Source organism: Manis pentadactyla, chromosome 17 (assembly GCF_030020395.1).
Source record: "Manis pentadactyla isolate mManPen7 chromosome 17, mManPen7.hap1, whole genome shotgun sequence".
In the NCBI taxonomy this organism is placed as follows: Eukaryota; Metazoa; Chordata; class Mammalia; order Pholidota; family Manidae; genus Manis; species Manis pentadactyla.
In genome coordinates, this window is record NC_080035.1 from 65,771,797 (window position 1) to 65,796,325 (window position 24,529).

Genomic DNA, 24,529 nt, shown 5'->3' on the forward strand with positions numbered 1-24,529 from the left:
AGCCCGGCACACAGCGTGCTCCAGAGGGTGGGGCTGCCCCTGCCCCCAGGGCCCCGTGCTCCTCCGCCTTCTGTGGGGCTGCGGGGTCTGGGCTCTTCCTACAAACCGCCCAGCTCTGTGGCTGCCAACTGTTAGCTTGATGAACCCCTCGGTCCACTCCCACCTACGGGGGCCCCGGCCCCCACCTAGGGCAGCCTGGCCCCAGCCGAGGACGCGGCATCCGCTTCTGGCCAGAGGTGGGCCCACTCCCGCCGGGGAGCTCCTTCCGTGCTCACCGCGGCTCCGGTAGCAGCTCCCTCGGCCTCCCCGTGGGGCTTGCTGGGGCCCTTCTGCTGGGCCTCGGTGATGCCCACGCCCCATGGTCAGCATCACCCGGCTGACGTCCTGTTTGCTCTGCACCAGACTGGGTCGCCAGGCCCCCACCCCTCAGCCCTGGGCCCGTGAGGAGGCTTCCTACAGGCTTGGTCAGGAGATAGAAGACGGCACTGCACCCGTTTCTCAGCTAAAATGGAAACAAAATACCTTACATTAAAATAGCTTACACGCATTATTGAAGAATATAAATGGTGCTGAGGGAAATACTTTCTTGAAAATACAGGAGTCAGGCGAAGTTGCTTTCTCACCGGCTGTTGGTGGTTGCAGCGGGGTGCTCCCTTCAGCCTGGCTTCCTCCCCAGAGCTGGGCAGCGCTGGTCTTTGCAGCTCGCTGGGTACTCCTTCCCGGGGCCCGGGGAGCCAGCCTGCACGTCCCCCAGTACATCAGTGACTGTCGTGGGCCCAGCAACCGTGAAAGATGTCCTCCCCGATTCTGTTCTGTGGGAAGCAGTAACTTCCTGAATTACTCCAGAGAAAACTTCTAGACACAGCGAGTATGGAGGGAAGGAGGAAGGCACCTCACTTACCTCCCCCTTGTTAGGTGTGTGTTTGATTTTTTTTTTATTTTTAGTGTTTGCTTTTTCAATAAATAAATAGACCACATGTGGGCAGTTCCTGAGTCAAAGAAATCACGTGGTCTTCTACAGAACTTAAAATTTGAAAAATGATTTTTAAAATCTTATTTTTAATAAAAGGGGGAATTGTTCTTTACCAAATAGGAATCGACACATAACTCTAAAAATTTCTTTATTATCTTACCCCCTGGTGCTCGGTGCTCAGTATCTCCTTCCATCCGTCCAACCACCCGAGGCTTAGCTGCCATGCCCATTGTACTGACGTAGAAACTAAGGTTCTAGCGAGGGAGCCTGCAGGCCAGCCGTGGTCAAGCTGGTATGGCGTTTCCCGTTCTGCCCAAATCCCAGTATATTCCCTTCATGTCACAAAGTCTGCAGATTGTATGAAGCTAGTGAAAGACTCGATCGAAGCAAAGCAGAGGCGGTCAGTTTAAAATTGGAGAACGAGAATGTGATCGTGCTGCCCGCTCCGTCTCCCACCCCGGCGGTCCCGCCGGTGTCTCCCGTCTGTGAGCCCAAGGCCACCGCATGGCGCCTCCTGCTGGCTGCCTCCCTTCTGGCTCAGGTCACCCCGCCCCTGGGAATGAGCCTCACCTGCCTCTCGGTAGCTGGCCTGGAAGGTGTGCGGCCCTGGGGCAGCGTCGTGTCTGGGCTTCCGGGAGCCAGAGGCATGCCCTGCCGCCAGTCGCAGCACGATGCTCCCTGCAACCAGGAGTCTGCCAGGTGGGGTGCTGAGGCTTCCGTTCCCCAGGCTGTCTGGGGGCCGAAGCTGCATCCCGAGGGACCTTGAGCCAGTGTGAGCTGTCTGAGATAGCCTGTGACAAGGCAGAGCAGGACCCCCCAGACCATGAGATCCTGCACCCCCTCCGCCAGCTTCCCTTTGTGCAGAATTATGTACACATAGGGTCTGCTTGGGCTAATACCTGAAAATGGTTGGTTCACCCAGAAATGGCAGAGTGCACCCGAGAACTTGCTGTGTAATAGTCATGCAACTTTTGGACTATTCTGCACAAAATGCAGCTGTTCATGTTTGTGCTGTGGAGTCTGGAAGCCCCTGGTGTGTGAAAGTGGAACAGAAGGAGGCCCATGTGGCTGGGTGGGTAGCAGGGCATGAAAGCCCACGGGTTTGGGCCAGGGCACTTGTCCACTGTGGCCACCGTGACAAACCCTGCAGCCGGGCAGCTCAAACAGTGGGCGTGGGTGCCTCGCAGTCCCAGGGGCAGGAGGTCTGAGGTGAAGGTGTGAGCGGGGCTGGGTCCCCTGAGCCTCTCCCCTTGGCGTGCAGACGCCCTCCTCCCCGTGTCCTCACGCGGTTGGCCCTCTGCACGTGCCTGTGCCTGATCCCCTCTAACTAGAAGGGCATGAGTCAGATTGGATCAGGGTCAGCCCTAATGACCCTTTTTACCTTAATTATGTCTTTCAAGATCCCATCTCCAACTGCAGTCACGTTCTCAGGAACTGGGGGTTGAAACTTCTCCGTTTACAATCGAGTGCCCAGCAGCCAGATTCTGCACGACTGTGGGCCACGCTGCAGCATCAGTGGACTTAGGGAAGCTGGAGGCTTTTGAGACACTTACGCAGAGTTGTGACCCGATGTCACGGAGGTTTTGAAAGGCTCATCTGGCCGCTTGTTGAGAAGGCAGAGGTTGCTGTGTGACAGAGCCGTTGTCTGGCCCCGTCTGGTAGGGACCTTGGGTGGTGGCCATGAAGGTGGCAAGCAGTGTAGGCAGTGGGGTGCTGGGCATGCTCTGAAGGCAGGGCAGGCTAGCTGGACGTGGGCGACGAGGGAAGGGCAGAGCCCTGTGCGGGCCCACCTGCCGTCACCCCATCACCCAGGCTGCGCACCACTCTCTGGCCTCAGCACCCCGGGAAGGCCGAGTGTGGCTGGGACGGGACCTAGCATGCAGCAGGCTGGGGGCTGAGCCAGCACAGCAAGAATGGGTGCCTGGGCAGCCGGTGCCCCACCTGCCCGGTCCAGCATCTCCAGGTGGTAGTCATGCCCGTGTCCTTGCCCCCTCTGCTCCCTGCTCCGGGCCAGCCCTCCAGCCGTACCCTCTTCCAGGCAGCGGCGTGTAGCATTTCCTTCTGTGCTGTGCTTGTCGTTTGCTCATCACACCAAGATGAGCTTTGGGCCCCCAAATATGTTGGGGTTCCCTAAGAATAAAGACCTGTTCTAGGCTCTCGAGACCCTCCCCTGGGGCCCGTGGTGTGAGCCTACAGGCCGCTCAGGGTGGAGGTCCATGGCCGGGGCGTGGTGGGAGGCTGCGTTCTTAGCGGCTCCTTCGCTCCTGGTGGGGGACCTTTGGTGCTGTCTCTGCACCAGCTGAATAAGAGAACTCACCCCAGAGCGAGGCTTTTCGGGACTAGTACATATAAAGACCAGGATTCTAGACACTCTTCTTTGGTTACAACTAACAACAATTAGGAAAAATTAGGAAAAAATACTTTGGTGAAAGTCTTCCAAACCTCAGCTCTGCTCAGGCGGGTGCTGCACCTCATCCACAGTTTCAGAAGGAGGTACACTTGCCTCTTGTAGTCCCCAGGCTGCAGCTTCGGGGCACCGAGGCAGCCCCGCTGCAGGAGGAGGCCGCCTCTGCGTCCACCCCTCGCCACCTGCTCCCCACTTGATGTCTCCTGTTAAATGCCCATCAGTTTAGGCAGGACTGGCAGTGGGCTTTCCAGAGTCATTGGGTGGGGGTGCGGGGTGCTGCCGAGAGCAGGGCCGGGGGCAGGGGCTGGGCAGCAGGAGGTCGTCGGGCTGTGCAGCCTGTGGGCCCCGGTGCTGCCAGATGGGGGAGAGTACCCAGAGTGAGTCACCTGTGCGCACTGGGTGGGGTGCCAGCACCAGGCACGGCAGCACTGCCAAAGATCGTGCCACTTATTGATATGAATTTCCTAACAGTAGTTTGTTATATAAAACAGGCCAAGTGGTATAAAATACACTCTTGGGGCCAAAAGGAGTCGGTCCAGCCCTCGAAGGTTGTGCTGGTCCCTCCCGCGTCCCACGCCGCGTTCAGCACTGGGCGGGCCGGCGACCTGAGAGGAGGGCGCGGTGTTCTGCGCTCTTCTCGGGGAGCTGTCGGGGCGCTCAGAGAGGGCGATGCCTGCCGACTGCTCCGAAAGTCCTGTTGTTTCCCAAGTTCACCAAACCGAAAGGCTGCAAATGAGCAGCAGAAGAAACCGCCCCGTAGCGGGCAGGCCCTGCCTCGGAACCGAGCTTTGGGAACGCTCTCAGTCGTAACACCTTTGAAACATAGTTATTTAGGAGAAATGGGATGAACCTGGGCCCACTTGAAAGAAAGAGCACATGGATTCCTACACCGCACGCACTCACGTGCGGCCTGACTGACCACCTGCTCCTGGCATTGCCCCCAATTGCCAAATTCTCACGAATTCTGTACGTGTCGTAAAGCTTACATGGGTGACAGATGCAGGGAGAGAAATTCCGTGCCCCCCTCCGAACACCGCAGGCCGGCAGCTCACTGATTACAGCCCTGAGTGGCGGGCCACTCCCGTGGGCACCCAGCAGCTGTGTTTCCGCGCGTCCTTCCCGAGGCGCGCAGGCTGGTGGTGGACGGCCCGGCTCCGGGTCACAGGAAGAGACCCGCGTCCTGGCTGGGCCACATTAAACGCCATCTGCTTCCTCCCGATTGTGCCGGGATGGGCCCCAGCTTGGAAGCTGCGTGAAGGTGCTGCCCAGCTGCTGGCGCTTTGCGGCTTGGTGGGGGCCCTGCTTTGCTCCTGGGTGCAGGGAGCTTGGCTGCTCACCAGGTTCCCACGGCGCCACGCTGCCTTCCTCTGTGTCTTCTTCCAGCGCGGTGCTGCAGGACGCCAGGGTCACTCCCTGCATCCCCAGTGGCCCCGGTGCCACCTGCTCCACACAGGTGCCAGCCCCATTGGTCGTGGAAGGCGTGGGCACCAGAAGCTGCTCCCCTGCCCTCTCTCATGCTCTGGGCACCTTTAGTGCTCAGAGGTGCAAACCTGCATGTGACCAAGGACTGTGCCGGTCGGAGTCATGTGTTGCAGAATACTGAATATGGACACTGCATTCCCTGACTGGACGGTCCCCTCCACCTCACAATCCCTGGCAAGGACACATTGGGATGGCGGGGTCCCCTCAGCGCAAGGCGACCAGGGGTGTGCATGCAGCCACTGAAATTAAATACACACGTTACCTTGCTGCAGACCAGAGGTGTCTCCTCTAATAGTGCTGGCTGATGAAAGGGCCCCAGGGACGGCGGGGAAAGGTGGTCGTTCAGACAGACCGAGGCACTGACCCTCTGCCCTGTTTCATTCTGTGAGATGCACTAAGTCCCCAGAGCCTGTTAACATGCCTAAAATGGCCCTGAAATGGGCTGCCTGCACGTGGGTGTCAGGATCGGGGACACCCGGGCATGCCCTGCGCCTCCCAGGACACAGTGGACGCTGGCCGTTCACCCCCCTCAGAGCGGGTGGGCGCCAGGGTCGGGCCACCAGGGTGGGGGCTGCGTCTCACTGTGGAGAGTGTCGCTTGCCAAGCAAAGCAGTGTTGTCGTTTCCTTCTGAGCGGGACGCAGACGGGAGCAACAGTCTGCGGAACTCCCAGTTTATTTCAAGAAAGCCTGGATGCGGCCCCTCCCTTCCTCCTGCCTTGAAGTTGTTTGTGTGAACTCTGGGCTTCCTGAGCTCAGAAGGTGTTCGGCTTGGGCAGTGGGAGCAGCGCCCTGGCACGGGGAGCCCCGGCCAGCACAAGCACCCTTCCTAAGGGAGCACACCCGGGACGTGCGCGCAGATCGGCGGCGTGGGGGCAGGCGAGGGCCGCGTCCGTGTCCGCCGTGTGGCCCTCACGCGTGGGTGGCAGGAGGCAGCCCGGGCGAGGGCGGTTCTGAGCTGCCAGAGAGGCTGTTGCTGTTGCTCGGACTCTGCAGGCCAGGGCACAGCGGTCGTGAGCCCGGCCCGGTGCGCACCCGGCCGCCCTGCCCCTCTGCTGGGCCTGCTGGCCTTCGGCTGCCCGGCAGGGAGCTGCAGGCGGCTCTGGACTCTCGCGTGGGCCCACCCCGGAGACCCCAGCCCGCGCTGCGCGGCCGCGTGGGACACGGACAAGATGGCTGAGAAGGCGGCGTCACGGGGAGCCCCCTGCTGGCTCTGGCTGCTGCCCCGGGGGTGCCGGGGGGCCTCGGGGCACCCACAGCCAGGTGAGGTGGGGCCGGGGGCGCCGGTGGGCCATGGGGGTGGGTGCAGGGTACCCTTAGGGGTGGCGCCTCCCTGTGTGCTTCTTTCACGAGAAAGTGGGTGCCCCTTGTGACGCCTTTAAAGGGTCTCGTTTTATTTGGCTTCCTTTGCCTTCTGGTCTCAGTCACCTCGGGCCGGCGGGAGAGCTGCCAGGGCCCCTCCAGGAGCACCTGTGTGCTGCACCCTCCTTGCGCGGGGGCCCCACGGGGGGCCCCAGCAGGGCCGGCTTCACTGGTCGCTGCTCCTGCTGTAAGGGCAGGACGCCTGCAGCGTCGGCTCAGCCGCGAGGCGAGGTTTAAAGCCCAGAGTCCCCACTGCTTTACAAACCATGTCCGGAGGAGGGAGGGTGCGCCACAGGTGGGGAGGAGGGGAAGAGCCTGGCCGCACCCCCACCCTCCCCGGGGGCCCGGAGGGAGGTCCACCGTGCCGCTGTGGCCTCGGGCAGGCGCTGGGCTGTGGGGGGCGCGAGTGTGGTCCTGGACAGACCCCCTGAATGCCACACGAGCCCCACGCCTTGCTGCGGTTTGGGAGTGGTGAGCTGCCGGGCTGGCGCCGGCCAGTGCGCACCTGGGAGAGGACACGCAGAGCCCCAGGCCCAGAAAACCCGTGCGGACCTCCCCTGCCCAGGGACAGCAGCCTCCACCAGCGCCTGGGCAGGGCTGAGTGGGCGGCAGGGGCCCCTTTGGGGCGGGACAGGCCCACACTGACAGCCCGGCTGCTGCCCCCAGGCTCTCGTTCTGGGCTCAGCTGCGTCCATGCAAACGACACAGGGTCAGGGTGACAGGATCACAACCTTCTTGCCGAGTCCCCAGACTTCTGCCCAAACATGGCGTGCATGGGGTCGTTCTGAGGGGCGGCGTGTGCACCCTGCCTGGTACACACGGGGGGGCATGCCCACTGTGTGACTCCCATCCTCCTCCGAGGCAGCCATGAGGAGGGCACTCAGCACGCGTGGGTCCCCAAGTGTCTGACCTGGCGCCCCGGCCATGGGGGCTCTGTGCTCTGGCCCTGCTGGTGGCACCACGGCCCCCACTCCCAAGGGACCGAATTGCCCTGATGCCCGCAGGCCCCACGTGGGAGGGCAACGCAGGCTTGGGCCTGTCCCTGCTTGGCAGCCATGCGGTTGTGTCCAGGGGTGTCCAGGGTGTCCCCCGCTATGAAGTGGGTCCTCCTGGCATGAAATGAGAGCTGGGGGCTGCTGAGCGGAGGGAGGGGGCCCCACACCCGGCGGCCTTTCTCCACCATTAGCACCACTGAGATCCCAGCCCCGCGGTTCTGCCTGTCAGCCTTACGTTGGCCCTGACAGCTGAGTGCCTGTGGGCATGGGAGGCCCTGTTCATGGAGGCTCTGCCCCCCCTGGCCTCCCTCCTCTGTCCCCCCCGGCCTCCCCCCTCTGTCCCCCCCGGCCTCCCTCCTCTGTCCCCCCCCGGCCTCCCTCCTCTGTCTCCCCCGGCCTCCCTCCTCTGTCCCCCCAGCCTCCCTCCTCTGTCCCCCACCAACCTCCCTCCTCTGTCCCCCCCCGACCTCCCTCCTCTGTCCCCCGACCTCCCTTCTCTGTCACCCCCAGCCTCACCCCTCTGTCCCACCCCAGCCTCCCTCCTCTGTCCCACCCCGGCCTCCCCCCTCTGTCCCCCCCGGCCTCCCTCCTCTGTCCCCCCCCGGCCTCCCCCCTCTGTCCTCCCCGGCCTCCCTCCTCTGTCCCACCCCAGCCTCTCCCCTCTGTCCCCCCCGGCCTCCCTCCTCTGTCCCCCCCGGCCTCCCCCCTCTGTCCCCCCCGGCCTCCCTCCTCTGTCCCCCCCCGGCCTCCCCCCTCTGTCCTCCCCGGCCTCCCTCCTCTGTCCCACCCTGGCCTCCCCCCTCTGTCCCCCCCAGCCTCTCCCCTCTGTCCCCCCCGGCCTCCCTCCTCTGTCCCCCCCCGGCCTCCCTCCTCTGTCCCCCCCGGCCTCCCCCCTCTGTCCCCCCCAGCCTCTCCCCTCTGTCCCCCCCGGCCTCCCTCCTCTGTCCCCCCCCCGGCCTCCCTCCTCTGTCCCCCCCGGCCTCCCCCCTCTGTCCCCCCCCGGCCTCTCCCCTCTGTCCCTCCCGGCCTCCCTCCTCTGTCCCCCCCCGGCCTCCCACCTCTGTCCCGCCCCAGCCTCTCCCCTCTGTCCCCCCCAGCCTCCCTCCTCTGTCCCACCCCGGCCTCCCCCCTCTGTCCCCCCCAGCCTCTCCCCTCTGTCCCTCCCGGCCTCCCTCCTCTGTCACCCCCGGCCTCACCCCTCCTCTATCCTCCCCCAGCCTCTCCCCTCTGTCCCTCCCGGCCTCCCTCCTCTGTCACCCCCGGCCTCACCCCTCCTCTATCCTCCCCCGGCCTCCCCCCTCTGTCCCCCGCCAGCCTCCAGGCTGTGAGGCAGGACTTCTCTTGGACAGCCAGGGGTGGGCGTGGCACATGAAGCAGGTGGGAGTCAGAGACGACTCTTGAAAGCCCTGCCTGCTCTCTTCTGCAAGGAGTTGCCACGTCAGAAACAACTGGCTGTCCTGTGACGGAGCAGCAGGCGCTCCATCACTCAGGGAGGGCCTTCACCCTGTGCTCTGCTCTGGGACACAAGCCAAGAAAACTGTTGTGCTACTTAGAATTGAAATTTTATCTTTATAGAAACATGTTTTAGGTTGGCATGGATGATTTTAAACAGGAGCAGAATTAATTAAAAGAAGCACCTGGGTGGGCTGATGACTGTATGTGAGCAGAGAAGATCCCTTTGAGCTTCCTGGTAGCAAATGTAAAAAGGGGAAGTGTTTGGACACAAGGTCCCATGCCAAAAACAAAGGTTCTTCTGGTAGGAACTCTGGAGGAAGCCCCACTGTGCGCAGTGAGAGCATTAGACACTTAATGGTGACTTTTTTGGGACGCTTCCTTCCTCTTAGAAAGTTAGTGCTCCTAAAAATGTTGAAAACACAACAATTTTGTGAGGCCCTTTCCAAAGGAGGCCAAAACGGCAGCATGGCTCCAGCGTCGGCTTGGGATCCTCCACCTGTTCCTAGAGAGCAGGTGCTGAAGGTGGGGATCGGCCGCAGGGAGACCGTCTCCTTGGGACGGGAGGCCGCACCCAGCCAAACGGAGCAGCATGTGGCCTGCTTTGGGTGCCAGATGGTGGGCTGTGGGGCTGGTGTGCCCCGGGGCCTTGGAGGCCGAGGAAGGGCTCCACGCCTCCTTAAAGCAGCTGCAGGAGAGCACGAGCACGTGGGGAGACGCGGCACTGGCCCTGCCGAGTGGTGCCCACCGTGGCCTTCACGTCTGCGGGCGTCACAGGACCGCCTCCCTGACGTGGTTCTTGCTGCCTTTGGGGAACACGAACACCCAGATGGGATCTGGTGAGACCCATAAAGACAAGAAGAAAATGTGCTGTTTTATTTAAAGTGTGCTCACTCAGAGGAGAAGGTATTTCCTTATGGTCAAACTTGTCATGCTCTGAAGAAATCTGGTAATTTCTGGAAACACGGTTGAAGTCACTGCTTCTGACCTCCTCCCCCAAACTCCCTATTTAGCCCAGCCCGCAGGGGGACAGCTTGGCCCAGGACAGAGCTGGGGGCCTGAGGCATCTGGGTCCTTGTGGGGTCTCAGCCCCGAGGGGCTGTGGGGTGCAGGCCCACCCACCCGTGGCTCCCCACCTCCAGGCCCCGTTGTCTCAGCAGCTTGGTCTCCATGAGAACAGAGAGTCTGGCTGGGCACCTGCTGGTCGGGGTCTGTGGACTCTGCCCACAGCCTTGCTCTCAGACAGGGAATTGGGGAAAATCTTTCCCCTGCTTGTGGAGTCCCTACCCTGGGGAACAGGGCAAGCCATCTGTGGTGGGCGACAGGGTGGCTCAGGAATTCTCTGGGCTCCAAGACAGGGCACAAGGTGGGGCACATGCTTTCCTCCCCAGGCCTGTTAGAGCCACACAGACACCCAGGGAGAGGGTACCAGCTGCCCCAGGCCTTGACTGAGAAGCTGCAGAGACAGGAGGGGCGTTGGAACAGGGCCACCTGTCTCTGCTCTGGTCACCTTCCTTTAAACAAATACAGCCTCCACCTCTGTTTGTTCTTGAAAATTGCCGCCTGTGTCTGGAGCGTTGGACTCTATGGGATGGGTGGAGGTGACGCAGTGGAGTTGCTCTGGAGGCCATTGTCCTTTTAACGTGTCCAGCGAGCCGCGTTTCTCCCAGGCACTGTGGAGCCCCGGCTGCACTCGAGCTCTGAATGCCTCCTTAGAAGCACATGGAGGTCACACCGGCAGGGCGTCCCCTGGGCCTTGAAGGAGGCCAGGGTGGGCCGGACGTCCCTTCTCCTTCGGGGCCTGGAGTCTGTGCAAACATGAGGGTGGAGTGGGCAGATGCTGGCCTACAGGGGAGGAACCACCTTTCAGTGCTTCGTCCCAGTGCACGGGGAGACGGAAATGAAAAGCCAGCTGGTTCGCACACAGATTTTAGGGAGCAAAGTTCAGTGGAGGGAGGCTAATGGGTAACCACGGGGGCAGCAGACTCAACACCGGGGACAGTGCCTCCCCGTGTGCTCATCGGCCACGGGTGACAGACAGGCTGTCTGGGTCTCCGGGACAGAAATGCAGGGCTACTACCTTCATTCTGAGCGGTGCCCCTGGCTGCCCTCTGCAGACCTTGGGGCTCGCAGGGTCACTCGCAGGAGGCGTGTCGGAGTGGCCAGGGCGGCCTCGTCCCAGTAGGCAAGTGGCTGTGCCATGGGAAGAGGGTCCTCACGGGACTCTTGTGCTGGCAAGGGGGGAAGTCTTCCAAGTCACATGTGGCTTTGTCCCTTGGAGTTCGGAGCAGCTCGGGGAAGGGGGATTATGAGAAAATGAGCCTTCCACCCACTTACCCCTGGACGACCGAGTCACGTCTTCAGCTACCAAAAGCACACGCCTTCCTGTGGACATGAGCATCCCCTCCATGCTAGCCAGAGCCCGAGAGCTGCAGCCGGACCTCGTTCGGAGGGCGCTCCACAGGGAAGGGCACGTGTGAAACGCTGAACAGAGCAAGAGCCATTAGCCCCGTGGTGCTGGCCACCCCCTGATGGGGCGCACTGAGTGACTCATGTGAAGGTCAGCTGCCTCGCACATTGAGGTCCACCATGTGTAGAGTCAGTGACACAAAGCGTCTTCCTCAGTCGCCTTTCCAGGGAGCTGCAAACCGCAGCCCGTCTGGGCAGAGCCTGGGGCCGCACAGGTGAGCCAGTCTGGGAAGTACGCCTCTTCATTCAGCTTGGATTCAGAAAGCCTCCTGGTCTGCGGCGAGGGATGCTGCCCCCCCCACTGGCCGTCCCGTCTTCCCTGTGGTGAGGACACTGCCCGCGCGGCGACCAGGACCCAGTCCTGGCGGGGAGGACACCGTGAAGACGGGAGCCTTGCATGTTTCCCGGGACGCTGCCTGGCTCCACACTCCCATCTTCAGATCAGGTTTGCCATCGCCAAGCTCTGCCCCCTGCCCAGCTGAACATCCCCCATCCTGCAGATGGGCGGGGGTCAGAAAAGCATCGTTTGTCCTGGACAGTCGTCAGGAGTGACCTTCCATGACAGGGCACGTGGTGTGGGCGCTGGGTTTGAGAGTGCGGCTTGGGCTTGCGTGGACCGCGGGCTGGCCAGGTGCCCAGCCGCTGCTGTCACCGTGGTGACTCCGGATGCCAGGATGGGCGTGTGGACAGCAGAGGCCAGGAAGCAGGCAGGGCTGGGCAGTGGGGCCCGCCTGAGGGCCTGGGGTGGGGAGGGGGCCAGGATGGCTGGGTGGCAGCCGGGATTCTTGGAATCCCATGGTTCCGAAGCCTCTGAAGAACTGAGTAGGTCACAGTGAGTGGGCCTCTGAGCGCCAGGCAAGGGAGCCCATGGGGCCCACGGCTGCCTCGGTCTGTCTGTAAAACAGCCACGTGCTTCCGCCTGCAGGGGAGCGAGGCTGCCGTGGGGTTGGATTCTGATGTCAGTGATGGGACGGGGCAGGTCAGACCACAGAGCCTGGCAGGCAGCGCACCCCAAGGGCCTCTCATGGGCTGGCGGCTCAGGGCTGCGCAGCTCCGGTAAGTCGGGAGGCCAAGGCCGCCGCTCAGACAGGGTCCTGGGCCATGTCCCGCCTCTTCCTTCCTGGGAGGGGGCTGGCGAGACCCCCACCGGCGAGGGCCTCCCAGGGAAAGTCAGGGCATGGGAGAAGCGTGTGAGGACACAGGCCCCTGGAAAGGCGTGCTGACCACCCTCTCCAGGGCGCTTTGCTGGGGCCAGCGTATTTCTGGATGGGACCCTTGTCTGGGGAAAGGTGCCAGCCCACCACCACATAGAAGCAGCGCCCGTCTGCGGCCCAGCCATACACACGCCCCACCCTGGCCCTGACGAAGCGTCTCCACCAGTGGAAGGAGCCACTGTGGCCAGCATCTCAGTCTGTATTTTGCCAAGAAAATCAGCTGTGGGGCCGCAGGAAAGGCCCTTCCTCCTATCGGTCTCGTCTGCACACGTGGGAGCCCTGAGAGCTGGTCCTGGAGACCAAGACCAGAGAGATCCTCTAGATGCAGACGGCGGAGTCGGGCTGGGCCTCCTGGCCTCATGGGGTGTGGACGTGCAGGTGCTTGGCGGGGTCGCTCTGACCCATCGGCCTCTCTGGGCTGCAGTACCTTCCTTCCTGGGGGGCTGTGGGAACAGCAGGTGGCCGTGAGGCCACCAGCCGGGGGCCGGCAGCCTGGGGACCCAGGGTCTCTGGCATGCATCGGCCTGGGTGGATGACGTCTTCCAAGGTGGTCTTTCAACCCCGTTTCCAGTGCTTCCCAGAAATACTGGTCCAAACACACGGGGTCCCACCTGCCCTGGGAGGTGGGCACGGCAGCCCCATGAAGTCAGTACTGGGCAGCGGTTTCTGTTTTGATTCTCAGTCTTTCCTCTTCTGCTGAGTGTCCAAATTCCCCTCCTAGTGCCCTCGGAACTGCTGTTCATGTGACAGCGAAATCCAGCTGAGCCGGGAGCGGGGCCGGGTCACCCCCCCGCCACTGGGGAACCATGTGAGGCAAGCAGGAAGTGAAAGGGCCTTCTGGGACCTCCTGGTCCAGAACACAGCACTGCTGTGCCAGGAGTGGGGCTTGGGGCGTGGCCACAGGGGCAGCCTCCGAGCCCGGCGTCCCCGTGTCCCTGAGGAGGCTGTCACACCTAGTATCTGCGAGGACTGGACACAGAGGCCGTGTCAAAATACAGGTGCGCAAGGGGGTTTCAAATGTGCCCCTGAGACGGATGCGGGTGGCGCTCATGGGGTCTCTGCCAGCAGCGAGCATGCCCCGTCCTTTCCAAGCTGGTCCTGAGGATGCTGATGAGGGGCCGGGGGGTGCCCGATGCCAACCATTCCGCGGTTTGTCGGGGTTCGGCTGCTGGCTCCTCAGCACACACCAGGCTGGGCACAGGCGATCACTCAGAGCAGTTTGTGCCTTCCCGACGGTGCGAGCTTCCTCGGAGGGCGGCATGCTCGGCCGTCTCCAGGCGCGGCCTGGGTCATGATTCAGAGGAAACAGATGGCATCTGATGGCACTCGCTGTTTGCTGTGCGGGTGTGGCTGCTTCTGCCCAGGGTGCGTGACACCGTGCATTCCTTATCTGCCGTGTTCGCAGAAAGGGGTGCAGCTGTGCCATCGCAGGAATGAGTCTAAACCAGGGAAGCAGAGCGGCGGGGGAGGCCGCGTGCTGGCGTCCGGTGTTGGAGCAGGACCTGGGACCTTTCCCATAGAGCCTCTCTCAGGTGTGTGCAGGCCCTTCCTGCAGGTGTGGGGGGCACATGCTGAAGGGCGGCTGGCTCTGGGGAGACCCTGGAGGGTGTACATCCAACAGGAGATGAGCTCGATGTCTGTGTGGTTTCTCAGCTCATAGGCTCCGTGTGAGACACAAGGCTGGCAATGTCTTCCTGGTAATTTATCTGTATCCTGGTTCAGGTTTGCAGGGAACCTTATCCACCCTAAAAGCAGCATGAGTGACAAACTTCTGTCACTGTCTTATGCTGGAAGACCACTAGGATTCATAAAATGTTGGTATCACTAGATTAAAGGCCTGTTGTGGAGTTTCTATCGTGACCACTACAGCGTCAGGCCTGTCTGAGACAGAGAGACCACTGCTTCTGCTTCTAGAAGAGTCTGGTTTTTTGAGAACAGGAAGTAAAGAGCGTGTTAAATAAAATGAAACCGGCACAAACTCATCCTGCACCCAGGGTCTTGAAAACAAAATAACGCAGCCAGACTGGCAGGGGCGAGAGCAGTGCGCCGACAGTGCCCTCTTGCAGTTTAGTTCAAAACATGCGATGTGTGTCTGCTCTGGCAAGTAAACCTTTATTGCAAGATTCCCTGCAAGAGGTGTTCAGAGCTCTCTCCGTGACCTCCGTTCAGGAACAGATTTTCAGAAAAATTAACTTTGCGAGGGCCAAGCAGGAAGAGTGTCCAGGGTGTGCCGTGCCATGCCTGGTGCTGGGGAGAGACCAGCCTGGGTCTCCGGGGACAACAGGCTGGGAGCCCCTGTGGGGTGCTGCCCTGGGGGAGAGAGGGCAGTGGGTGAGCCTCCTGAACCCACAGGGAAGCTGCCCGGCAGCCCTCCTGTGGTAGAGGAGGCAGGGCTACCCGCACCCCTGGTGTCCGCTCTGCACCTGCTGTGCATGGGGCGGGGTGCGCTCCGCCCCGCGGGGCTCTGAATTGGTGTTTGCTCTGGGAAGCAGGCTGGCCTGGCCCTGGCAGTCAGCCTGGGGGTCACACGGGACTTCCCTGAACAGGCCCAGGGCAAGCTGGCCGGCCACTGTCCTCCCGTTCTGGAATTCCACACTGTGGATCTGACTCTCCTACCTGGAGGGTATTTTCCTGAATGACACAGACCCCTTTCAAACACATTTTCTGGTTGCGTCGCTCAGCTGTGGAGGAATAAAAGCAGATTGTTTTTCTGCATGATTTCATTAATGTATTGGAAATTTTATCAGGAATTGGGAAATAGTCCAACAGTCTATCAGATATTTGTAAATGGGTCAGGCGAGAAAGTTTTTCTAAATGCATCAGCTTAGATGCAATTGAAATTTGCATTTGGAAGCAATCGCTGGCCTTGCCCTTTAGGCAGCAGGGGTGCGGGGCCTGGAATTGCGGGCTGCGCCCTGTGTTCTGTGAAGGGTGCTGTCGTTCCTGAGTCAGGGAGCTCTCCTGTCTCCACTTACTACAAGTGACTTATTTTAAGTCAGTTTGCTCTGTTCTGCTCCCACCACATGCCCACTTGACAGCATTCTGCCTGTGGATGGGGTTTCAGGCCATGAGTACAATTTCATGTTAAAAGCTCTTCTCACGACACCCCTAGCAATTTTCTTATATCTAAAATAATTCCTCAAAACAAGGAAAATACCTCCTTTCCATTAGCCGGAACCGGTGTGGTTGCAAGACGATACCTAACCTGGGACCTGAGTTGGGGTCACGAGGCCAAATGTGAACAGGCCCTGACTTACCTGTGCCCAGGTGACCCCCCCGGGTAGCCAGGCTCCTGTCTGTGGAGCAGCCCTGGGCGTGGGACGCACTCCAGCTGCTCCCTCTGGGCCTCCATTCCTTGAGGGCAGACTTTGGAAAGAAGCACCCGTCCTGGGAAGGTGAGGGTTGGATGGTCGTGAGCCAGCGGAAGGTGACGTGGGGGCCCCGCCAGACCTCCTTGTGAGCCAGATGCGACGCTCTCCGTCTACACCTCCAGCTAGTTTGTATCTCAAATTTATCTGAGGGCAAAAGTGGAGGCTTAGAGAATTTCTGATCTGAAGGATCCTTTCCCGGGCCCCCCAGAACACCCACAGCCCTTCCTGGGGCTGCTGGGGGCCGTCCCCATCTGGGCGGCCCGACGTCCTATCACTGGGCACATTCTCCTGTAGCCCGGGTGGTGCAGTCCCCAGGAGGCTCCGGCGTGGCCAGGAGCGCACACAGCTGCCCAGCAGCAAAGAGCTGGTCCTGCTAAAACAGCAGCCGCAGGGACAGAGCCTGGGCTGAGACCGGGGCGGCCCTCCACAGGTCGGATCAGGTGTGAGAAGGAAGACCGAGGCAACGCCAGCCAAGGGGCAGCGCAGCGAGGAGGCGGGCGTGCGAGCAAACACGCGGCGCAGAGCAGGGATCCTGACCCAGCCTGGAATCGACAGCAGGCACCCCAGAGAGTCCTCTGGGCACTGCTTTGGAATCCAGGAATCTCTGGAGCCCGTGGGGTCGAGGAGAGAGGCGCCTGCTCCCCAGACCCACACTGAGACGGACCCCCAGACCTAGACCTCTCCACCTGTCCCCACCTTCCTTCCCTGACCAGCGCCCCTGCACAAGCACACAGGGTGTGGAACGCCAAGAGCCGCCGGCATGGTCAGAGTCCCAGGGATTGTGGGGTGGGGGCAGGTGGCACGGCCCCCTCAGGGGCTCCCTGGGTGAGTCTGAGGGCGGAAACGTGTCTCAGACATTTTAAGATGTGGCAGCTACCTTGGTGAGCCCGCTGGTCAGGGACCAGTGGCCCTGCGGCCTCGCGGCCCTGCTGACCAGCCCTGCAGCGAGACCCCACCACACCAGCCTGGTCGCAGGAAAAGTCAGGCAGTAGAAGGGTGGTCCCTATGCTATGGGGTGCCTGCCCCTCCTTGAGGACACCCCCTCCCCCGCAGGCAGTCCAGCAGAAGGACCAGATCGAGGGCAGCTGGCATGGACCCTGGCGTGCCACGGAGGCTGCTCCCGAGCCTGCTGGCTGGGGTCCAGGGCCGGCCCCTCCCTCGCTGTGGCTGGGGCAAGGGGCTCAGTCTCACCCGTGACACGGATCAGTGGGAGCGGTGGCACTGTGCGCACGCCCGTCTCAGGGCCGCCTTCCCGGCCTCCTCTCCCCACTGCACGAGTCACGGTGTCCCAGCCACCTGGCACTGGGCTTGGGGCCCACCTGTGTCCCCAAGTGCTGCACCTCAAGCCCAGGTTTGTCCTGGACCCACTAGGGCCTGTGAGCAGCCACATGACCCGCTGTGTAGACGAGAGCTGGTGTCTGCTGAGATGGGATCGGCGCTCGGCTCTCTCCCTGGTCCCTGCTGGTGACACGTGTGCTTGGGAGAGGGAAGCTTAGGACAGAGCCCGCCGCAGCCAGGCCCGGAACCACTAGCCTCACGGCACCATATTTCAGAGCTCAAGTCCCCTGTTTGGTCTAAGATTCTGCTGCCAAGATCTTAGCTTCATCCCTTGTGGCCACTGCTGGCTGTGGCCAATGGCTCCCCCTGGGGCCAGCCAGCCCTCTGTCCTGTGACCCGAGGAGGGACAGCAGGAGGTGGCTGACCTGGGCGAGGATTCTGACCCTGTGGCCCAGCGCACCCCGGCTCAGATCGTAGCCTGTTCACCTGCGGAAGGGAGCTCCTGTCCACACCCGTGCAGGCTGTGGGAGGGACGTGAGGCCACACCTGGCTGTGTGCTCCCCCTGGCCCTGTGTCCCCTCTGCAGACGGGAGCCATGGAAATGCTCTGAGTGCTGGTGATAGAGCTGGGCTGGAGATGCTGGGGCAGCAGACGGTGGTGGCCCAAAGGCCCTTGGGTTCTGGCGCATCCCAGATGAATCAGACAACGCCAGGACAGCCCCTCAAGGGACCCCAGGGGCCCCAGGCCTGGCACACAGCCCAGGCTGTGTCCTGTGCTCACACCCAACTCCCCCAGAGCCTCCTGTCCCAGGGCCATACCTCCTCCTCCTTTCCCAGCTGAGCATACGGCTCCTATGGACCCTGTTTGGCCTGAGCCTCTGAGAACCATTCAGACGTGTCCCATAGCACAGGCATGTGGTGATCGAATCAAGCACATTGTCTGTGGAGCGTTTTCTAAACTACCCACAGTGCAATCAGCCCTGGGCTGTTACCAGTGGCCCTGGGCCCTTCCCGCCCTGCGTTCTGTGGGCCAGGGCGGGCAGACCAGGCACCGTTTGGACTATGATTTTCCATGTTTCCCGTGAAAAGAAACTTAACTTTGGAAAACAGCTTCAGCAAGCCCAGGCCACCCCTGCAGGGTCTTCCTGCCGTAGCACCTGCCCCGTCATCCCCCAGTGTTCATGCCGTCTTGCTCAGGCCTGCCTGCTGGGCCCGTGCGTGCTGCCTCTCCGCTCCCGAGGACCCACAGCTGCCGTGCCCGCCCACTCGGCCCTCAGCAGGCCTCCTCCCTGGAATCCAAGCTGCTCCACCTGTTACCCCCACGAAACTCCCGCTCAGACCTCAGCACAGCCGGCACCTGGCTCTGGCTGGCCCCACCCCAGGTGAGTCCCTGCCTTCCCATGAGCAGGGTGGCACTTGTGAGCCCTGGAGTGTGAGGCCACCTTGCGCCCCACCTCTCTGTGGGGAAACAGACCCAGCTTGTGGGTCAGATTGGGAATCCGGAGTCAAGAGCTTCTGCGCAGCCTGAGACCCAGACAGGTGGTCAGCCCAGAAAGGTGCCTGCGCCTCTCCACATAAACCTGGTACAACAGAGCCCCTCTCTGCCCTCCAGCAGGGGGCTGCCGTCTGTCTTCCCGGGGCGGGAAGACCCAGGTCAGGTGTTCTGAGCATAGGTCACCACTGCCCGTCCCCCTGGCCCACAGCGCCCTGTGGATGGCCTCGGCCGCACCCCACCAGTGCCCACGTCTCCTCAGCCCCCTCCTCACCGGAGGCCCCAGCTGTGTTTGCCTTCTCGTGCGTCCGCATGCAGCACCTGCCGGCTGTTAGCTTGGGAGGTGAGGCTGCTGGCAGAGGAGGTGCCCGCCAGGCCATGGCTTGTGCAGGACAGACGGAGCGCCGTCCCCACCTGGGGGGTGATGCCTCTGTGACAAGCACTTGGGCCCCAGGCCCTGCCCGCTGGAGGGAGAAGCTCGTTGACACAGCCGTGCTCTCTGGCGGCTCCCGCGTCTGTTTTTCCAGTCAGGCAAGCGGAGGCTTCCTGTTTAGCAGGAGGCCACGGCTGGCTGGCCCTGCTCACAGCCCCCTCCAGGGGGTTCCAGCCAAACATCAGGTGATTGCTGGGCCAGCACAGGGCCCAGGCCTGCTCCTGTCCCCTCGGGAGGCAGCAGTGTGCACCCATGTGACTTCACACACATTTGTTATGCACCATATAAAACAAGCAGCAATGAGAGTGGGGGCTGGACACCAAGTGTGTGTAAGTGGGACAGTCCCCTTGGCCACTTTGGTCCCCCCTGCTGGCAGCCCAAGGCCCCAGGCCCTGGGACGTGCAAAGAAATGTGGAGCCAGCTGAGCTGGGAGGAGGGCAGCGGCCGAGAGCTGGCATGCGGGTGGCTGGGCAGGGCCAGGGCGGCTGCAGGGCTGACCCCATGCTGGCTCTCCACCCTTGGGGTGACCCGTGACTTGGTACCCAGCTGACTGGGCTCCTGAGGTGGAGAACCGGCCCACCCTCGGAGGGGACGTGGCCACGTGTGCCACATCCCTCCATCCCAGGCTGGTGCCTGAGTGCGGCTGGTGCCCTGCCTCGGGCGGCGGGTGTGGGCTGTGGGTGCCTGACCTCATGTGGCCTGTGGCTCCTATGGCATAAATGATGTGGAAGTGGGCAGAGGCCAGCCCCTCCACAATGGCGGCCACACCCTCCCCATGCCTTTGGCCACGGGAACCCCACAGACAGGGCGGGCGGAGCTCCAGGTCTGGCAGCCTTGGTGAGCAGAGTCGAAGGAGTGCGTGCTCAGGCCAGTGGCCCTGGGCATGATGGAGATCCCAGTGCAGGGGAGGGATGCTGCAGAGATGGCCCAGCCCCAGCAGCACCGTGTCCGTGTGCCCCAGATCACGCCCCCCACGGCAGCCTGCTGTGGATTTGCCACGGGACCTCAAGAGCTTCAGGCCCGCGAGCCCAGTCCGTACGCCCTTCTCAGGCTTGCTGTGGCCTTGGGCCTAGAGGGCATGCACGTCGTGGGTTTGGAGATGAGGAGAGGCACGTTGTCTTCGGTTTGACGGCCCATCCGTGATTCAGGACTGTCGGTGGGTGAGGGGCCGGCGTGCAGGGCCCAGGAGCGGGCAGTCCAGGCTCCAAACCAGTGGGGATGCTGGAGGCAGGCAAAGGGACCAGAGGGCGGGGCGCGCAGAGCAGAGGAGACCATCAGCCGTGGGACCCGGCAGGCGCTCCCGAAAACCCTCTCCAAGAAAACACCACAGGACTGGCCCAGCCTTGGGGTCTGGAGCCAGCGTGGTGCCGGGGCCACCGACACAGGAGGGTGAGGGCATGCGCAGTCTGTACGCCGGGCTGTGCGCCTGTCGGGAGCACGTCCGCATGCACCTGCAGGCACGTGACTGTGAGCCACACGCAGCATCTCTGCTTGTCGTGAAGCCACCCAGGGATCCAGATGCATAAGCAGAAAGGGTAAATGTGATGCTTTTAATTAATGGTGCAAAACTCGTTCTTGGTTCCTCTACGGAAGCACATTTCAAGAGGGCGCCCTGTGACCCGGCAGCCCTCATAGTTTCCCACAGAGGTGTGGGGAGTGGGTCCCGAGTCCCAACCTCCTTCTGCAGTCCTGCGGGTGATGCAGAAATGCAGCTGCCAAGTTTCCATTTTCCCTGATGTCAAGGAAATTTCTGTTTTTAATGCCAATCTGTTGTTCTTACAAACTAAGCAGACGGTGTCCACATTTTTATGTTCAGTGGGTTCAGCCCTCGCTCTGGCTGTTCGGTCGGGTCATCCCAGGGACCTGGAGGCTCTGGGAATGGCTCATCCGAAATGCCTGGTCTGAGCGGCTGCCCCCGGAGCAGAAGTCCACCTGGCTTCTCACTCGGCATTGAACACGGGACAGTGCTCGTGGTGCTGGGCACTGTCCAGCAGATCTGAGTGGCCCACCCTTGCCTTCGCCTGTTGGAGGCGACACGCTGGCTGCCCGGGGTCGACGCCCTTCGCCGGGCGTGCCTGCGGGGAGCCCGTCCTCCCTTAAGTCCTGTGAGCTCCGGCGGCATTGGGGTGAAGCTGGGGAGCACAGTCTGCTCTCCCTGGACCTGTGCATGGACCGTGCGCACGTGTGCTGAGAGCTGCCCCACCAAGCCCTCTGCGTGGTGGCCGCCCACCCATCCTTTGGGTCCCCCACCCTGATGGCACATGGCCTGAGGATGGGAGGCACCAGCACACCTCAGAGGGCCCTGTTGCTGGGTGCATGGCCAGGGCTGGCTGTAGATGTGGAGAGATGGAGGCAGGGGTGGTGAAGGCCGGCTGGGAGGACACATGCCTGGCCAGCTCCTGAGGGTCTGCATGGCACCCCACAAAGTCTCTGTTTTATCCTGAGAGCAGGCTGACCCTGGGGGCAGGGATGATGTGCTGGGTTTAGGAGGGCCGAGTGGACAGGACTGCAGGACACGCGGACGGAGGCAGAACCCCAGGACCACCACGACCTAAGGGGTGGCCGCCAGGTGGTAACGAGAGTGGAGCCGAAGAAAGATGGCAAGGCAGCAGGAGGGAGCCACATGCGGCCTCTTCTGCTGTGGGAGGCTCTCCTGAGCAGTGACCCCTGCCTCCCAGGGCTGCGGTGACGGTTGACTGGTGAAGGGAACGCCTCAGCAAACAAGGGCACCTGTGAACGCAGGACCCACTTCCCACGCAGTTGCACGGCTGACCGGGTGCACTGTGGTCCCGTGTGACTTGGCGCCTGCTGTCTACCCTAAAGCTCTTCAGGTGTCTCTCTATGGCTGGAGAGGGTGCCGCTCTGCCACGAGGACACCGCCTGGTGCCTTGTCCGCTTTCCTTGCATCCCTGGAGGAGGAGTAATGCCAAGCTCAGCTGGGCAGGACGTTGGGGTGCAGGCCCGCACCGCTCAGGCTGCAGGTGTTCTGGGCTGGGCCCACTCGCTCACACTTGGTGTGAAAGTGAATGTGGCATTGCCTCAACTGTGCGCCAAGTGCTGCAGACCTTCGTCCTAATGCTGCATTTCCACAAATAAGTGAGCAAGCCCAGCGTACAGTAAGCAGTTCTTTCAGCCAAGGGAGCCCCGGTGGGACCATTTCTCTTCCGGCTCAGGGGACACTGGGCCTCCCTCTGCATCAGCTTTGCCCAGAGGACCATAACCGAGGCCTGGCCCAGGACCCCTGTCGGGAGCAGCTCGGAGCCAGGAAGCCCCCAACGCACCTTCGGTCGGCAACAGGTAACAGAGGCGTCTGCCCTGGAGGTGGTCCGCCTGGGCCGCTAGCTGCAGCCGGCAGGCCGCGAGCCACCAGGCCCATATGCTCTATCTCCCCGGCTCTGCCGGCCTGGCTCCCCCCTCTGCCCATGTGTGCCGTTACGTGGGACGAACAGAACTGCCTTTTTTCTACGTCGAAAGGTTTGAGAATCTGCAAAGCCGCTGCCCCAGGCCCTGAAGAATTCACTTCTCAAGCAGATGCCGCCTTTCCCGTTGGCTGAGCTGTGGCCTGGCTCCTTTGCTCGCTGGCCTGCTGGCGGCTTCACAGCCCAGACTATGGAAACCATGAAAGGGGGTCTGGGACTCTGCCACTTTGGGAAAAGGGACCCCCCACCACAGCCGATCAGCACACACATTCCCTGACCCCTCTGGGTGAGCCCCCCTGCCTGCTCTGGCGGCCCTGTGTGTCGGACGCGTCCCCAGGCTCCAGGCCCAGCTGTCCCCACAGCCTGCTCTCCAAGCCCTGCGAAGACTGAGCACGGGGCGTGGGGAATGTTGCTGAGCACACGGGAGGGACGCTAGCTGCTGGGGTGGGAGACGCAGAGACCCCAAGGCAGCAGAGTCCCAAAGAACCGACCTGTCCCCTCTGCCCTTGGGCCTTCCAGGGGTCTAGAGAAGCGTCCCCGTAGCTGGTGCCTCTCACCCCCACTCCCGTCACGAGCACCCATGTGGTCATGTTTGTTGACAGGCACGTGTGGCGCTGCTCCGGGTGGGGCCCCCACCAGCTGACGCAGAGCACGCAGGGCTGCAGGTGCAGTGGACACAGCTGCCGGCGGCTGGAGGGAGGCGTGCGGCCGCGGGTCCCAGTTTGGAGTGGGGGCCGGGGGCCCGCTCTGTGGGTATTGGGGGTGGAGAGCCCAGCATGATTCACAATTTGGGATTTGCTCTCCGTGTTTCCCGCCTGACCGCGTGACGTGTGCGGGGAGGGAGCTCGTACCCCAGCCATCCCCACAGCCCCTGCCTTGGAGCCTTCTGCTAGGGGCGCCAGACTGACTGCTCAGTTCTTGTCCCCACGCCTCATGGGGCAGCTGGTCCACATTCCTTGGATGAACGGATCATGAGTCTTTAGAGGGAAAACCTACAAGCCAGCGGCTTCCTTTACAAACCCCTGCGGAGGTGTGAAGGGGGCGGGTCTGAGAGGTGGGCGCATGCCTATGAGCGTGTGGAGTCCGCTGCATTGTGCTCCGGATTGTTCTGCAGAAGCACGGCAGCCGTCCCCCTGCTGGTGCCTCCCAGGCTGCAGCCGCGTGAGCCCCTCAAGCTCGGCACAGGAGTGGCCAAGAGAGGCAGAGTTGCTTCCATGGCACGCCCCACACGGGTGTCGCCTCGGAGAGGATTCCAGCAGCGTGTGTGCACCCTGGGAATGAGCGGCCTTGTCTCTCATGACAGCGCATGAGAAGTGTGGGGGCACGCCTGAGGCAGCCAGAGGGCACCAGCCTTGCCTGGTCACCCTGGGTCAGGAGCCGCAGGGGAAGGCAGTCACAGGAGCAGACCAGCCCATAGCCAGCCGTGCCCCCGGGCATGCGGGCCCTCCCTGGCAGGGCGAGAGCTTGGCCCCGCCAACGAGCAGGGCAGTGTGGGGGCAACCTGGTCAGCCGCCCTGCCCTGCCTGGGTGCAGCGGCCCCGGGTCCCATCACAGAGAACCGTGGTGGCAGATGCCTCCCTGGTGCTACATCCTGCTGCAGTGGCACGTGAGCGTCTGCTGTGCCTGGATACATGAGGTCTTGGCCCAGAGAGAGGGCAGGGAGGGGGCATGGAGAGAAAGTGGGTGAGGAGCAGGGTGGCTGCCACCAGAGCCCCACCCTCTGTTGCGTGGCACCTTGTCTCCCCTGAGAGCATCTTCCTCGGAACAGGAATCTCTGGCAGCTCACCACACACTGGGTATGCGGTTTCCCCTGTGCATGATTCTGGAGGTATCCCCTGCCCCTGGGGAAGCCCAGAACTGTGGGGGGCTCACCAGGGCTCAGAGCAGGAGAGGGGCCGGGCCTAGGACACACTGCTCATAGGAGGTCAGACCTCAGCCAACCCTGAGCGTGTTTCAGGAGAAAACTGTGGCGGCAGAGGCCTGACGGCTGCGGGTCACTGGCCGGGTGGGACAGTGCCGGGAGAACTACCCGGTAGAAGTTGGTGGGGTCTCTGTGACAGGCCTGCCCACACTCCCGGAGCTTGCACCCTGATCTGCAGGAACGCCTTGGGGTTCCCAGGAGGTGCGTGGGGAGTCTGTCTGCCAGGAAGCCGACTGGAATTGTCCCCTGAAGAGCCGGTCGTGC

The 24,529-nt window shown here is 62.3% G+C and overlaps 1 protein-coding gene across 10 annotated transcripts in view; it reads left to right on the forward strand.

The window, feature by feature from the left end:
- The window catches only part of MCF2L (MCF.2 cell line derived transforming sequence like), an 87,122-nt gene that overhangs the window by 3,982 nt on the left and 58,611 nt on the right, over positions 1–24,529 (forward strand). For 4 of the 10 annotated variants that reach the window (XR_008994601.1, XM_036904765.2, XM_036904768.2 and 1 more), the window contains exon 1: positions 22,203–22,222. The exons of 3 other annotated variants lie outside the window; for them this stretch is intronic. Coding sequence is in view for 1 of the 7 variants with exons in the window: in XM_036904769.2 (XP_036760664.1) it covers positions 6,033–6,123 (91 nt within the window). In the remaining 6 variants the exon portion in view is untranslated. Of the gene's footprint in view, positions 1–5,606; positions 6,124–13,162; positions 13,351–13,757; positions 13,885–22,202; positions 22,223–24,529 lie in introns of those variants that run through there. 3 more of the 10 variants (XM_057494653.1, XM_036904769.2, XM_036904774.2) reach the window with 3 other exon arrangements.